Source organism: Equus caballus, chromosome 10 (genome assembly GCF_041296265.1).
Source record: "Equus caballus isolate H_3958 breed thoroughbred chromosome 10, TB-T2T, whole genome shotgun sequence".
NCBI classification, from domain to species: domain Eukaryota; kingdom Metazoa; phylum Chordata; class Mammalia; order Perissodactyla; family Equidae; genus Equus; species Equus caballus.
In genome coordinates this window covers 14,553,138-14,567,862 of record NC_091693.1, presented here as the reverse complement: position 1 = coordinate 14,567,862, position 14,725 = coordinate 14,553,138, and the positions used below count along the sequence as shown (strand labels likewise).

The 14,725-nt window shown below is 53.0% G+C and overlaps 1 protein-coding gene and 2 long non-coding RNA genes across 3 annotated transcripts; 2 read left to right on the top strand and 1 right to left on the bottom strand.

The window, feature by feature from the left end:
• Positions 1-3,740: 3,740 nt before the first annotated feature.
• LOC138915930 (CD177 antigen-like) lies at positions 3,741-11,817 on the top strand. Its single transcript, XM_070224610.1, has 9 exons — positions 3,741-3,817; positions 3,891-4,034; positions 4,305-4,490; positions 4,758-4,877; positions 5,077-5,193; positions 9,415-9,576; positions 10,270-10,455; positions 10,589-10,723; positions 10,979-11,817. Exons 1-9 carry the CDS (start codon positions 3,766-3,768, stop codon positions 11,128-11,130), a joined length of 1,254 nt encoding a protein of 417 aa, XP_070080711.1. The 5' UTR covers positions 3,741-3,765; the 3' UTR covers positions 11,131-11,817.
• On the top strand, positions 6,123-8,735 carry LOC138915934 (uncharacterized). Its single transcript, XR_011422438.1, has 2 exons — positions 6,123-6,204; positions 8,562-8,735. It is a non-coding gene; the product is annotated as an uncharacterized lncRNA (long non-coding RNA).
• On the bottom strand, positions 10,946-13,161 carry LOC138915931 (uncharacterized). Its single transcript, XR_011422434.1, has 2 exons — positions 12,985-13,161; positions 10,946-11,094 (listed from the first exon to the last, which is right to left on the bottom strand). It is a non-coding gene; the product is annotated as an uncharacterized lncRNA (long non-coding RNA).
• Between the last annotated feature and the right edge of the window lie 1,564 nt (positions 13,162-14,725).

Here is a 14,725-nt window from a genome sequence, read left to right as displayed (position 1 = left end):
GCCAGATCTTAAGAGTCTAAGAAATCTTTCTTTCAACTCCTCGGCTCACCGACCCCGCATCATGGAGTGTCCAGGAAACACTCTGATTGTCCATGCCTTGTTCATTTGTTGATTCCCAAAAAGCGTAATGGGTACAAGGCGCTGTCCTGGGCCTGGAGGCACTGCAGTGAACCAGAGGGACAAAACGGACTTGACTGCTGACATCCAACTATGACTTGACAGCTGATATCCAAAAGGCATTTCAAGATGCCCTCAGATTCTTGATCCCAAGCCAAATTTCTGATCTCAGTTTGCTGCCCCAGACTCTTTGCCCATCTCGGGAGGGGCCACCTTGGAGTTTTCCCAGCTCCTCTCTTGTTCTCACACCCCACAACCAACCCTTCAGCAAATCCTCTGGACTCCACTTTCAGAACAGATCCAGAAACTGATTCCTTCCCACATGGTCGGGCCACTGCCACCTCTCACTTGGATTACTGCAGTCACCTCCTCACCGGGCTCTCTGCTCTCAACCCAGCAACCACAGGCATCCTGACAGAACACGCATCACTCACGTCCCTCCTCTGCTCTGAACCCTCAGTGGCTGCCCAGCTCACTCAGAATAAAGCCACAGTCCTGGCCACAAGGCCCGGGAGGCCCTCACCATCCAGCCCCTCTCTCTCTGACTTCATCTGCTCTCATCTCTCCCTCTCTCTGCTCCAGCTGGGCCTCCTCCTTGCTGCTCAGATGCCCACAGAGACCCAGAGCTAGTTCCTTCACTTCCTTGATGGCTTTGCTTAAATGTTGCCTTTTCAGAGAGGATTTCCCTGAACACCATCTTTTAAAGAAAAAGGAAGAAAAAAGGCCACTCCAAGCATGCCTTATTTCATTCTAACATATCATTGTTGTTGTTGTTTGCTTTATTGTGTGACTACCCCCTAGCACATCAGGTCTACGAGGACTCGGAGTCTTGCATGTGGCTCCAAGGTCACCTTGGACTCAACATAGATGGAGGAAGGAGAAGGCACTCCTGCTTCTCAACCACTCAGGCTCAGAAGTGACAGCAGTCATTTCTGCCTGCATTTCATTGGTGGGAATTAGTCATCTGGTCCAACAAGAGGCAAGGGGGTGCTGGGAAATGTAGTCCCTAGTTGGGCAGTTTCCACCCACTTTGCAGGTGGGAGCTAGTCACATGGTTCACCTAGAGGCAAGGGTTGCTGGGAAATGTAGTCGCTGGCTGGGCAGTCTCCCCTTGTAACATCTCTACACCCTGAAGGGAGCATGGATCTCTGGTGGGCAGTCATCTCTGCCACATTGTGTGACCTTGGGCAAGTTACTTAACTCCTCTGGGGCTCAGTTTCTTTACCGAAAATATAGGACTATGAATAGGACCTCCCTCATAGTTGTGGTCATGATTTAGTGAGTTGAAACACACACAGTGCTTAGACTAGGGCTTGGAACAGAGTGGGGGCTCATCATATTCATGATTTTTATTGTTTGTTGAGAATCGACTTTGGGTTATATCCCTCATTCCTTACCACGACCACAGGGTGCACATATCCATCACACCTACTTTACAGAGGAGGACGATGAAGCTTGGAGAGGGGACGTCAGTGACCCAAGGCTACACAATCAGGAAGCAGCAGAATCAGCCTGGTAGCAGACAGTGTGTCACACCGGGGACTATCAGACTTGTTGCTAAACAGTCCCACCCCTAGCCTCTGCATTTCCCTCTTGCAAGATGCAGGACCCCCAGGAAGGTTGCCTTAATGTCCTGACTTAGTCTTGCATTGCTGGCCCTGCCAGCCTTTCCAATCTCATCTCCTATCACTCTCCATCTCCCCCACCATCGCCTAGCCACCTGCTATCTCTCTAATCCTCACATAAGCCACGCACGGTCCCACCTCAGGGCCTTTGCACCTGCTCTTCCCTCTGCCTGGAATGCTCTTTCTGCATGTCTTTCCATGGGTGGCTCTTTCTTCTCAGTCTGCTCTTGCCTCAAATGTCACCTCCTCAGGGAGGCCCTCCCTGAGCCCAGCTCAGTCACTTCTTTTCGCATTACCTAGTTTCCCCTCTCTGCAGAGAAGCCAGAACCATCTAACATTTTACTGTGTTCATGTATTTGTTAGGGTCTGTCTCCCTCACTAAGCTGCAAGCTCAACACAAGGAATAGCCTCATTCTTTTTGCTCTTCCTATATCCCCAGTAACTGGAACTGTGCCTGGCATGAAGTCCAGCCTCGGAAAAGTAAGACTAACACAAGACATTTAACTGACTACCTATGACTCTATGTACCTCTTTGCCCACCCTTCTTTCCCTACTTCCTCCAGGGACACTGTTTGAGGGCACACACAACTCCAAAGGGCACCACTCCGGACGGCATCAATGTGCCCTGTTGGGAAAGGACGGTGTTTGTACAGTGCACAACCTATACAAACGTAGTGATGCTTCTGTTGCCATATTTCCCTCTCCATTCATTCGTTCAGTAAATATTTATTAAGTACATACGGTCTACCACAGTAGTGGTGTAGATGCAGTGGGAGATGAGAGAAACATGTTTCCGCCTAGGTGGCAAAGTTTAAACTTGCAAACACAAATAAAACAGAACACATCAAAGTGTCAAAACTAAATATGCAACTGGGAAGCACATAGTCATTGCTCTTTCTTCTCTATATTTTTCTCATCCTCTCCTTTCTCCCTTTCCTCTCTCCTTATCAGATACCCACATTGAGGCTCTGCAGTCACCGACAGATACTCCTCATTCTTTCCTGTCTCTCTCCTACCCAGTGTGCTAGAGCTGGTTGGCACAGGCTCGCAAAAGCCAATTGTTAAATATTTAGGAATGTTGGGAGCTGGTGGTCAAACCGTTGGTAGCTTAAAATCAGATGTGTTAGAAGCGATTACACCACAGAAATGGGCCAACACTATAAGGCGGGGTGTGTTGAGGCTGTTTTTCTGACCAGCTGGTTTTCCAGCACACCACTGCTCCCATCTGTTTCTGGCAAAGAAACTTGGCTTTGTCAAAGAATACCTAATTCCTTCACAGATATTCAGTCTCCACCACCAGCCCCGCCCCCTGGCATACTTCAGCTCCCTCCCGGGTGGTGGGAAGTGTAAACTCTATGGGCCATGTTGTGCTGGAGGAGAGAGAACAGAAGAAGAAGAAAAGCATGAGGAAAGCTTATGAAAAAGGGAATAGAAAGGAAAGCAATGTAGGAAGGAAAGAGAAAGAAAAGAGAAGTAGGAATCCATGAGGGCAGAGGTTAGGATAGAGAAAATGTGGGGACCTGCCAATACCCACCACACAATGTCCTCACAGGCAGTTGGGCCATTTCCCCACCTGGGACCTGAAGTTGGCCAGGTTGCCATGAAGATGAAGAAACCGCAACACAAACTACCCTGAAACACGGTGGGGGTGGGGACACAGATAGCTGGGCTCAGGAGGGCTGGATCAGTGGTCCTGGGGGCCAGGATGCCTCAGATTCTAACTGTTGAGGGGGTTGGGGGCCTGTATCCTGGGTATGAGGGAGGAGGGGGCTGGGGGCCTGGACCCCTGATCTGAGGGAGGAGGGACAACCCAGATTTCTCAGTCCCTGATCTGAGGGAGGAGGGAGGACACAGATTTCTCAGCCTTTAAGCCATTGAGATTCAGAGGGTGGGCCCAGGCCTCCTTTAGCAAGGCCCTCCCCTCCCCACCCCTTTCCTGAACTGCCTGGGATGGGGTGAGATATAAAAAGTGTCGGTTTCCTGATAGAAAGAGCAGGAGCAAGAGAGTCCAGCTGCCCTGATCATGAGCCCTGCCCTGCTGCTGGCCCTCCTGGGCATCGCCCTCATGCTGCCCCGTGAGTGAGGACCCCAACCTGGGGGGACTTCCCTGGAGGATGGGCTGAGATGGATTTGCTCTTCCCATTTCAGGAGTGCAGGCCCTGACCTGTCAGTTAGGGACAGGTGAGGCTGTGAAGAATGTATCGGACATGCCCCTCCACTGGACGGTGACGAATCAGCAAGTCTGTGAGGATGGCTGGGGTTGCCAAGACACACTGCTGCTCACTGAGAATGGTGAGAAAAGCCCCGTAGGCCCCAAGCCTGGCTCCCACCCTCTCCTGTGTAGAGACATCCCTCCCCGCACCCAGCCCTCCCTGCATTCCCTATGGGAACTCAGAGGACCCATCCCCTCCTAATAGGAGCTGTCCCCTCCCCAGCAGGGGCAAAGTCTTGGGTGCCCAGTTACCATCTGTCCAGTCTGCCACCCCAGGCCACGATATAGACCGTCTCTCTAAGACCCGGAGTCCTGACCCCACCACGGCCTCCCTCCCTCTCTTGGTCCAGGACCCCATGTGAACCTGGTGGTCAGCAAGGGCTGCACCCCGGAGGCAGATCACGAGGCCCGTGTCACCCAGCACAGGGCAGGGCCCGGCCTCTCCATCGTCTCCTACACCCACGTGTGCCGCAACAAGGACTTATGCAACAATGTCCCCAACACCTTCCCTGTCTGGGACTCATTGCCCCCAACAGGTGCCTGAGGGAGGAGGGGGAGGAGGAGGAGGGAAAAGTGAGTGTGGGGAGGAGGGGAGCGACAGGGCTGAGGGGGTGAGGTTAGCACAGAGGGACAGTCCCTAATTCCCTGCACCCCAGGCCTGCATGACAGGAGCCCGAGGAGGGCACGTTTTGGGGGAGACTGGGGAGATTGATTTCTGGGGCAAGCAAAAGCAGGGTGGAGACAAAACCCCTGATCTGAAGGCAGAACTCTCTCTTCCTCTCTCTCCGTCTCTCACCTCCCAGTCCCGGGGTCCGTGCGGTGCCCAGTCTGCTTGTCCACAGAAGGCTGTGCATCTGCAACAGAGCTGACCTGCCCTGCTGGGGACACACATTGCTACAACGGGATCCTCCTGATCAGGGGAGGTGAGGCGGGACATCGGGGTCCCTGGGGGCACTGAAGGGGAGGTCTGAGGGCCGGGATCTGGGTCTCTGGGAGGGAGGGTAGCTGAGGTCTGGGACCTGGAGGAGGGTGGGCCTAGCTTCGTGGAGCTGCGCCTCCCCTGAAGGTTGCATGCTCCCACTGGGAACATCTGCCTCTCTCCCTCTCTCCTCCTTTCCACAGGGGGCATCTTCACCAATCTGAGAGTGCAGGGGTGCACGTCTCAAGCAGGCTGCAACCTGCTTAATAACATTGAAAAAATTGGGGCCCTGACTGTGCGTGAGTACTGCATCCATGAAGGTGAGTCCCTCGTGCGGGAGACGAGGCCGTGCCCTGCACTGCAGCCTTGGGGCACTGTGACCCTTGTGAAAGTGGGACACCTGAACACATCCCACCAAAGCCAGTGCCCACGAGTAATTTAGGAGTTTGCTCCTCACTCAGGGTGTGCAAACGGAGGGATTCTCCTGGTAGGCACTTCGATGGGGGTGCCACTAAGAGGTGTCCCGTTGCAGGGGAGAGAGAGGGCACATGGTCCAGGCGACAGATATTCAGGGCTGGAACCCACCGCTGGATGTTTTAATTGATGATCAGGTTTAGGCCGACTAAGTCAGGGTGGCCTGTCCAGGCAGGAGGGGAACCCCAGAGCAGAGAGGGTGGTCAGAGGGGCGGAGAGGGTGGCTGCTGTGCATTCCACTTTCTCCATCAAGTGCGGAAGTGAGGGCAGGAGCGCCCACTGGTTTTCATGCTGGGAGTGACTCACTGCTTCCAATTCCATTCTCCACACCCCTGGCCTAGGGTAACCCTGGGTCTCCCACTTCTCCCCGATCACCTCACCCCACTCACACCCACCCCACCCATGGTCCTGGAGCACCCCAGCAGCCCTGCTGCCTAGGGAAGAAGACCAGAGAACACTGAGGGTGCTCCCAGTGTGACAGGGCAAGCAAGAGCCAAATGGGGACACTGGGGGGGTCCCCACTTCCTCACGGAAACCACTCAAGGGGCAGACTGAAAGTGGCCTGGAGTGTCTCCATGGGAATGGCCGCTGCATGCAGGGAGGGGTCAAGGGACTTCAGAGAGGGAAGAAGTGCCGTCCCGGTCTGAGCCTCAGTTTCCTTGTCTGCCCATGGCACCCTGACCCTACAACTTTAAGAAAAGAGCTGAGTGAGTTCAGCAAACTTTCCTCTTTGTGCTTCGATGCCTCTGGCTGGACTGGGGGCCTGAGGACAGGGCCTGGACGTCACTGACCGGAGAGTTCCAGACGTGGACAGCACAAGAGCTAGCTCAGGATGGGTGCCCGGGATTTATTTGCAAGTGAGTTCATGCAGGATTCAAGGTCTCCCATGCAGATCCCAGAGGACTCAGACCCCATCCCTGCTCAGGACTAGGAAGGGAGACGTCACGGAGCAGATGGTCACAGGGCTGTGTGGGAGGGGGTCTGGGGAGCTCAGAGGAGGGAAAATACTTATCTCCTGGGGGTGGGTATCAAGGAGGCCTGCACAGAGGAGGTGATCTGTGAGCTGTGTTTTAAAGATGAGCTCTAACTTATTTGAAGAAGAGGAAAAGGACAGGAGCAGGCAGAGGGAAGAGCATGTGCAAAGGCCTGGAGGTGGGCTGAGGCTGCAGTTTTCAGGAAGGCGTCCTTGGCTGTGCCTGAGATGGCTCATCAAGAGGACGGGGTACAGCCAGGCCACGGGTGATTACAAGTTTTCCAGGTAGACGAGGTGGGTGTGGGCGATGAAGGGAGAGCCATTCCAAGCAGAAGGAAGAGCTCGGGCAAAGCCAGGGAGCCAGGAAACGACCTGGAGTATCTTGGGAATGGATATTGGTGGGGGACCAGAGAGGTGGGTGGGGGCCTGGTGATGTCCCCACAAGGCCAGGCTGAGGAGTTGGCTTTTCTCCTGAGGGCAGGGGAGCCACGGAAGGGGGCTGAGCAGGGAGGGGCAGAGTCTGAGTCTCTCCTTCTGATTAATGCTGGTTTAGTTGTCCGGCCCTCATCGCTGGGACCTGCTGACATTCGTAATCCAGAAGGTGTTTCAGAAACAGTTCAGACAGAATGCACGCTACACACACACACACAACACACAATACACACACACATGAGGCCACATACACACCACACATCCCATACCACACACACATCTCCTTACACCTCACATGTACCACACACACCACAAACCTTATACACTATACAGACCACCCACCTCACCCGTTACATACAAACAAAACACAGACACATAGAACACACACCATGCCACTCCCTCACAACAAACACATACCACATACATCACACGCACAGTGTCACTACACACACACACACACCAAACATCATGTACCATACACACACACTACACTCACCATACAAACATGCCATACACATATAACACACTGCAGACAACCCCTACACACCACACACATACTACACCCCCACACACATACCATACACGTGTACTACACACACCACACACATGCCACATGAAACACAGCTTTTATGCCACGAATGAATGTTCCTATCACAATCCATGCTTGGTTAGCTTTCGACATTGGAGCCAGATCTCTTGGAGGATGTGTTTGGCTTCCCTGGTTCTGTTCAGTTCAGCAGTTTAGCAAGCATTTCCTGACCATCGGCAAGACCAGGCATCAGAAGCTAGGTACGACAAGAGGTCAGGGAATATATGGAGGACAGAAGGGCATTCCTGGAGCCAGAGCAGCCCCTGAGAAGGCATGGGGGTGGCAGAGGGCTGGCACAAGAGCACAGGCTGCCCAAGATGGGCCACAGCAGGACCCCAAGCTGAGGAAGAACAAAAGGGTTGGAACATGAAGGGCCTTGACCTCCCCTAAGCAACTGGGCGGTGCTCCCAGGGAGAAGGGTGGGTCGGCCCAGCCAGGAGAGCACAGCAGTTAAAGAGCTTGATGTCTGAATCAGAGACATGTTGGCTCCCTGTCTGGGCTCTGCCACTGAACCAGCTATTGAGGGTCAACACCTCTTTGAGCCTTTTTCAAGCAATTCAGGAAGGAGGAGACAATTCCAGAGAGTCAGGAGCAAGAGAGTATATGCAAAGGCCCTGGGGTGGCCATATGCCTGCTGTGTGTTCAAGGAGGAGCCTAGAGGCCAGTGTGGCTCCAACAATGTGATCAAGGCAGAGCAGAGCAGGACAGAGAGACGGGGGGGGGGGGGGGGGGTGGGGGGAGGCCAGATAACCAAGACCCTTTGGGGCCAATTTAAGGACTTAGAATTCGATTCTGACTCGGATGGGATTCAGACCACCTATGGAGGGTCTGAGCAGAGGAGAGACAGGAATCAACTTACCTTTATGGGGATCCTTCTGGTTGTTGTGTGGAGAACAGAGTGAGGGATAGGTGGGAGTTTAGCAAGTATTTTGGAGACCCCCATGGAGACGTAGGAGCAAACAGGTGAGAGCCAGGGGCATCTTGGAAGCTGTTGAGGTGGCAAGACCTAGTCAGGTTCTGGGGGTATCTTGCAGCTTAAGACAACAGGATTTCCTGATGGGCGCAACACAGGGTGTCAGAGGGAGGGGATTGTCAGGAATGTCTTGAGCAACTGCTGGAAGGAGCTGCCATTGAGCAAGGTGGGGCAGATGGGGATGGGGAGAGCAGAGAAGGCTGGGAGGAAAGCAGCAGAAGCTGTGATTTTGTCGTCTGTGATGTAGGGAAATGAGTGGTCCTCCGTCATGGGGCTGTCCTGAAGATTACCTATGTTTATGGATGCTGCGTCATCAGCCCGGGAGTTTCTGCCTCAAGGGACAACTCACTGTGATGGCCTTGAGAGAAGATCTGGGCTCAGGGTTTTCACACTAGACTCCTGAGGGCCACAGGAGCCGAGGTAGCCAAGCACGGTCATTGATTCCTGTCTTCCCCATCGCTCACCCCAAGGGGCCACAACGCCTGAGTTCTGAGTCCCCTGACTGGTGGTGGGCCCTCGAGCAAGCTACTGAACAACTCCTCTGCCTCTGTTTCCCATCTTGAAATGGGGTGATGATGATAACACCACCTACTTTGGGGTTGCTGTGGGGAAATAAAGTGATCAAAACACATAAGCTCCTCGGCTCGTGTCAGGGGGCTGATCCAAGGAGCAATCAGGACAGCCAGGCTCGTAGTAAATGCTCAGTGCACGGCAGTCCTTTGCGTCTTTTTGTTTAGAACATGTGGCTCCTCAGGGAAAAGAAATACATGGTGTCACGCTACCCTCCTCATTACCCGGATGACGGCCTTGAGGCCCAGCGAGGACAGTGGAAATTGGCTCACGCTGAGGAGGAGCCCTCTATCTCCCTCACTCCCAAGGGAGGAGTTGCCTTTCTCCAGGAGCTTGGGAGAGGTCCCTGCAGGTGTTTGAGCAAAAACAAGACAAAGAAAGGAGGTAGGGCTCAGACTTCCAAGGTCCCTTCAAAGTCTGATATTGAAGGACTCTGTGGCCAGGTCACCTGGAGTGTGACTCAGGAATGTGATCACCTCCAAGCCTGGGACCTGGAGGGACAGACACGGCTGTTTCCATGGCTTTCCCAGACCCTGCTTCATCCAACCAAGCTGTCCTGACCTGTCAACGGGGAGTCATGGTGAAGTTGCAGACAAACTCGGCTCAGACACCCGTCGAATGGACCGCGAGAGGGTCCCAGACGTGTGAGGCTGGAGAGATGTGTCAGGAGACGCTTCTGTTGGTAGACGTAGGTGCGTGGGCTGTGCAAGAGGTATGGCCCCTGCGCTGGGGCCCAGGCTTCCCCACCCTGGATTCTGTCCCTGCTTTCCTGCCCAGGTCCCTTCACACCTGGAGCTCTAAACCCAACTCTTCTTCTTTCTGTGCCTTGTTTTCCCCTTCTGAAAACTGGGAGCAATAATACTACCTACCTTGCTGGGTGGTCGTGTGGATAGACTCGATAGTCCATGCAAAGGGCTGAGAGTAGAGCTGGCACAGGGGGACCCATAGGCTTCATTCAAGGTTTATGGAGCATCTGCTGTGTGCCAGGCACCCTAGATCCCACTGCACCTGCCTTTGTGCAGCTTTATGAGCCGGGGGAAACAGAAACATGGCCAAAACAGAGAGCAAGATATGGTGTGGAGATAAGAGGTGTGGCGCGAAATCCCCCAGAGAAAGGAGAGAGAGAGAGTGAGGGGAAGGTTGCACGGTGATAATGGGTACTCAGGGCAGCCTCTGCTGCAAAGGTGACGTTGGCACAAGAACTGAGAGCTGGCAGCGCTGGAGGAGGACCCAGCCTCTGGCCCCCCCACTGTCTTCCCCACATTCCAGGTGACCCGTGCTCTTGTTTGTGCTCAGGGAACCTGCACCCACCCTCTGTCTCCTGAGCTCCTGCCTCCCTCGGAGCTTCCCTCCCTCAGCCCGGCTCTCACTGTCTCACCCCTCAGGACACAGATCACTCATAGTGGGGAGCAAGGGCTGCAGCAAGATCAGGACACATGAATCCCCGACTGTCACCGTCCACTCGGGGCCCCCCGGAATGCTCGTCGCCTCCTACGCCCGGTTCTGCTCCGCCAGTGGGTGCAACAGGGCCGACAGCAGCAGTGTCCTGTTGGACGCCATCCCCCGTCCAGGTGTGGGATCCCAGCATGCTGGGTGGGACCAGGGACAGAGATGGGGCCCAGAGACAAGGGGCTCCGGGTCACAAAGAAGGTGGCTGCCGGGAGGAGCAGAGCTGTGCACCCCAACCTTCTCTCTGCTCCCCAGCTCCCCCTGTCCCTGGAGACCTGCAGTGTCCTGCCTGTGTTGAGTTGTTTGGATCCTGCTCAGAGAACTCTGATATTGTTACCTGCCCCAAGGGCACCATTCGTTGTTACCGTGGTTCCATAAATCTCAGGGGAGGTGAGTACTGATGGTCTCAAGGATGACGGGATTAGGATCTGGATTCACTGGTCCTGAGGTTGGAGGTGGCCTGAGTTCCTGACTCATGGGTTTGGGGGTGGGAGGTTGAGGACCCCGATGTCCGGTCTAAGGGAGGAGGGACGAAGAGGCTGATCTCCTGCTCTGACCAGGGAGAGGGCGCATCTGGGATTCCTGGGTCTTAGGAATTTCAGTGGTCTGTGCTTTGAGTTCTCTGATTTAATCTTCATCCTCTAGGTGGGCTGTCCTCCTCATTGGACCTGCAGGGCTGCATGGCCCAACCTTCCAGATATCTGTTGAACCATATCCGCAATATTGGGGTCTTCTCCGTGATCGAAAACCTCTCCACACGGCTACAAGACAAAAAAGACAGTTTTATTACTGAATGAGCATTAAACCAGAATGTGACGTGCACCACAGGCAATCCGCTAGGGAACCGCAAAGACAGAAGGACAGCTCACCCCTTATCTACCCAGGCAGATACTGCCCCTCACACACGTGTTCTCAAGGTAAACAATACGAGTCCTCATGTAGGAGGACTTGATGGGGCCATTGGTCACACTGAGTTCATTCTAAATTCATCTGGTAATTGGGGCCACCATCTGTGTTAGTTAACTGACTTTATCCAAACGAAGAATAACCTGCTCATCCCTTTACGACTGGAGGTCATTTTGCACCAGGAGTGAGGTGTCCACCTCAGTTAGGCTCCTGCCCTCCCCAGAAGCTGGGAGACAGGGTGCTGTCTTCCCTGCTGATTGCATTTCAAAGAGATGGCTTTCCTGTACTTGAGAAAGACATCCCTGGGTTGTAAGGCTGGCGAGGGGCTTATTTACATTTTTTAAAGATTTCCATACATCTCAAAGGGACAGAGAAAGAATTTATAATTATACATTTTCTGAAGAAAGTGGGCTGTCTTTCCCTTTTTGCTCCACGGAAAAGATAAATTTTTTTGCTTTTTCAATTTGTATTGACCCTTACAGGGGTTATTGCAAGAGAAAAGTGGTGCATTGCATCAAATGCTGTAAATCTAGCCTGAGGGACGCCAGGCAGGTTTAGCAATAAAAGTCTGCAAATACAAAAAGAAATCTCAATTCCAGTGCTTTTTTCTTCTGGAGTAGCCAACAGTTGGTATTTTTGCAATGGATCAGTCGCTTGCAATGGATTTTAGACTCTTGTAACCTGGTTTCGCCAATACAATTGGGCAAAAACCTTCCTTGCTGTAAGAGGAACTCAGACTTGACCAACCCTCACACTGGCTCTGAAGAAGCAAATCCTGTGCTGATAAATGCGGATACATTTTAATGCCAAATAGGGGCAACCGGAAAAGACAGGTCATGTGGGAAAGAGCCATAAATCAGAAAAAGGACGAACCATGGAAATCACAAAAAATTATACTAGAAATTAACCCTAGCCTCCTCCCACCAAAATAGTCCACTTGGAAACACTAAAATATTCTTCTAAATAACTCCTAGGTGATTATATTTAGATATTAACATTGATGTTTCCAACCGAGCACATTTGGTATGAAACATCTTATAAGCTCCAGTAAGAGAACCACAGTGCAGAACTCCAGGTTTTGGAGAAAATCCATGGTTCTTTCTGCACGTAGCACTCCAACATTTGGAAAGCTCTCCAGGCTTGTCACTGGGCCCCAGTGGAATCTGATGCCTGGTGCACTGGGCTGAATATTTGTGTTCCCCCAGAATTCGTATGTTGACACCCTAACCCCAGTGTGGAGGTTTTTGGAGCTGGGAACTTTGGGAGGTAATTAGGTTCCGAGGGTGGAGCCTTGAGAATAGGGTTAGTGCCCTGTCTTAGAGTTCTCCAGAGAAACCGAACCAACAGGATATATAGAGGTGTGTGGAAAGATTTATTATGAGGAATTGGTTCATGCAATTATGGAGGCTAAGAGGTGCCAGGATCTGCTGTCAGGGAAGCTGGTGGTGGAGTGCCAGTCCAAAGCTCAGGCCTGAAACCAGGGGAGCCAATGATGAGACTCTCAGTCCGTGTTTGAAGGCCGGAGAACAAGAGGGTCGGTGTCCAAGGGCAGGAGAACATGGAAGTCCCAGCCCAAGCAGAGAGCAAATTCCTCCTTCCTCCACCTTTTTGCTCTGTTCAGGCCCTCTATGGATTGGAAGCAGCCCATTCCCACGGGTGAGGGCCGTCTTTACTCAGTCCACTGAGTCAAATGCCATTCTCTTCCGGAAACGCCCTCCCAGAAACACCCGGAAGTAATGTCTTACCAGCTGTCTGGGCATCCCTTAGCATAAAGTTGAACGTAAAATTAGCCATCACAGCATCCTTACAGGTAGAAGCCAGAGGTAGCTAGCTCTCTTTCAGCCATGTGAAGTTACAGTGAGACGTCTGCCATATGCAGCCCTGAGGAGGGCCCTCACTGCAAGCTAAAGGCACCCGGCTGCAAACACAAAGGGCATTGTGACCTAAACTGCACATCACCTACTGGGTGTAGTCAAGCTTCCAAACAACAACGGTGGGCATGCACAGCAGCATCTGTCGTCTACTAAAAAGCTGTGTGTGGGATCAGGCTCAAGCAGGCATGCAGGGCACAGGTGAAAGCCCCAGTAGGTGGCTCCGACGCCCACGGCAGCTGTTCTTCCTGCCTCTTTCTCCACCCAAACTCTGGGCTCATGGGAATTCCCTGTGATCTGTTTACAGAGGAGAGAAAGCACAGACCAGATTTGGAATGGGTCTGCAACTCTCCCCAAGGCCCACCTGGCTGTTGACTGTTCTCAGTGCCCAAAGCAACAGAGGTAAAGACCAACACTAATCTGTTATGGCATCATGCTATGGCAGTGCTACAAAGGACACGCTCCAGCATGGAGGGCACTGAGCTTTGTCCTCACAGGGGTAGATACAAACTGTGGTCTCTGATTCGGCCTCCTGGTACTCAATGCTTCTGTCAACTCTGCCATTCAGCAACTTTGAAAATGTCTCTTCTTTGGCTGTGATATGCTACGAAGTACTGTTGCCTATGGGGTCATACATTTTAAAGCAAAGGAAGGGAGGCAATGAGCTCACACCCGTGGAGCTCACTGATCTTCCCAGGTGCCCCACTACACAGAGAAGTCACTGAGTGAGTTCAGCAGTCTTTCCTCTTTGTGCTTGGATGCCTCTGGCTGGACTGGAGGCCTGAGGACAGGGCCTGGACGTCACTGACCCGAGGTTTCCAGACGTGGACAGCACAAGAGCTAGCTCAGGATGGGTGCCCGGGATTTATTTGCTGAAGTGAGTTCATACAGGATTCCAAGGTCTCCTGTGGAGACCCCAGAGGACTCAGACCCTGTTCCTGCCCAAAGGGCCTCCAGGACTAAGAGGGGAGACATCACAGAGCAGGTGGTCACAGCAGATGGTCACAGGGATGAGGGATCTGGGGAGCTCAGAGGAGGGAAAATACTTATCTCCTGGGGGTTGGTATCAAGGAGGCCTGCACAGAGGAGGTGACCTGTGAGCTGTGTTTTAAAGATGAGCTGTAGTTTATTTGTAGAAGAGGAAAAGGTCAGGAGCAGGCAGAGGGAACAGCATGTGCAAAGGTCTGGAGGTGGGCTGAGCCTGCTGTTTTCAGGAAGGCATCCTTGGCTCTGCCTGAGATGGCTCATCAAGAGGACGGGATATAGCCGGGCCTCGGGTGATTACAAGTTTTCCGGGTGGACGTGGTGGGTGTGGGCAATGAAGGGAAAACCATTTCAAGCAGAAGGAAGAGCTCGGGCAAGGCCAAGGAGCCAAGAAATGAACTGTTGTATCTTGGGAATGGATATTGGTGGGGGACCAGAGAGGTGGGTGGGGGCCTGGTGATGTCCCCACAAGGCCAGGCTGAGGAGTTGGCCTTTCTCCTGAGGGCAGGGGAGCCACGGAAGGGGGCTGAGCAGGGAGGGGCAGAGTCTGAGTCTCTCCTTCTGATTAATGCTGGTTTAGTTGTCCAACACTCATTGCTGGGACCAGCTGACATTCGTAATCCAGAAGGTG

What these genes read in the sequence shown, in the direction of transcription:
- LOC138915930 (XM_070224610.1), top strand. Translation starts at nt 3,766, where the DNA reads ATGAGCCCTGCCCTGCTGCTGGCCCTCCTGGGCATCGCCCTCATGCTG. An exon ending in CATCGCCCTCATGCTGCCCC is followed by an intron (nt 3,818 to 3,890) that starts GTGAGTGAGGAC and finishes TTCCCATTTCAG; the next exon opens with GAGTGCAGGCCCTGACCTGT. An exon ending in GGACGCCATCCCCCGTCCAG is followed by an intron (nt 10,456 to 10,588) that starts GTGTGGGATCCC and finishes TCTGCTCCCCAG; the next exon opens with CTCCCCCTGTCCCTGGAGAC.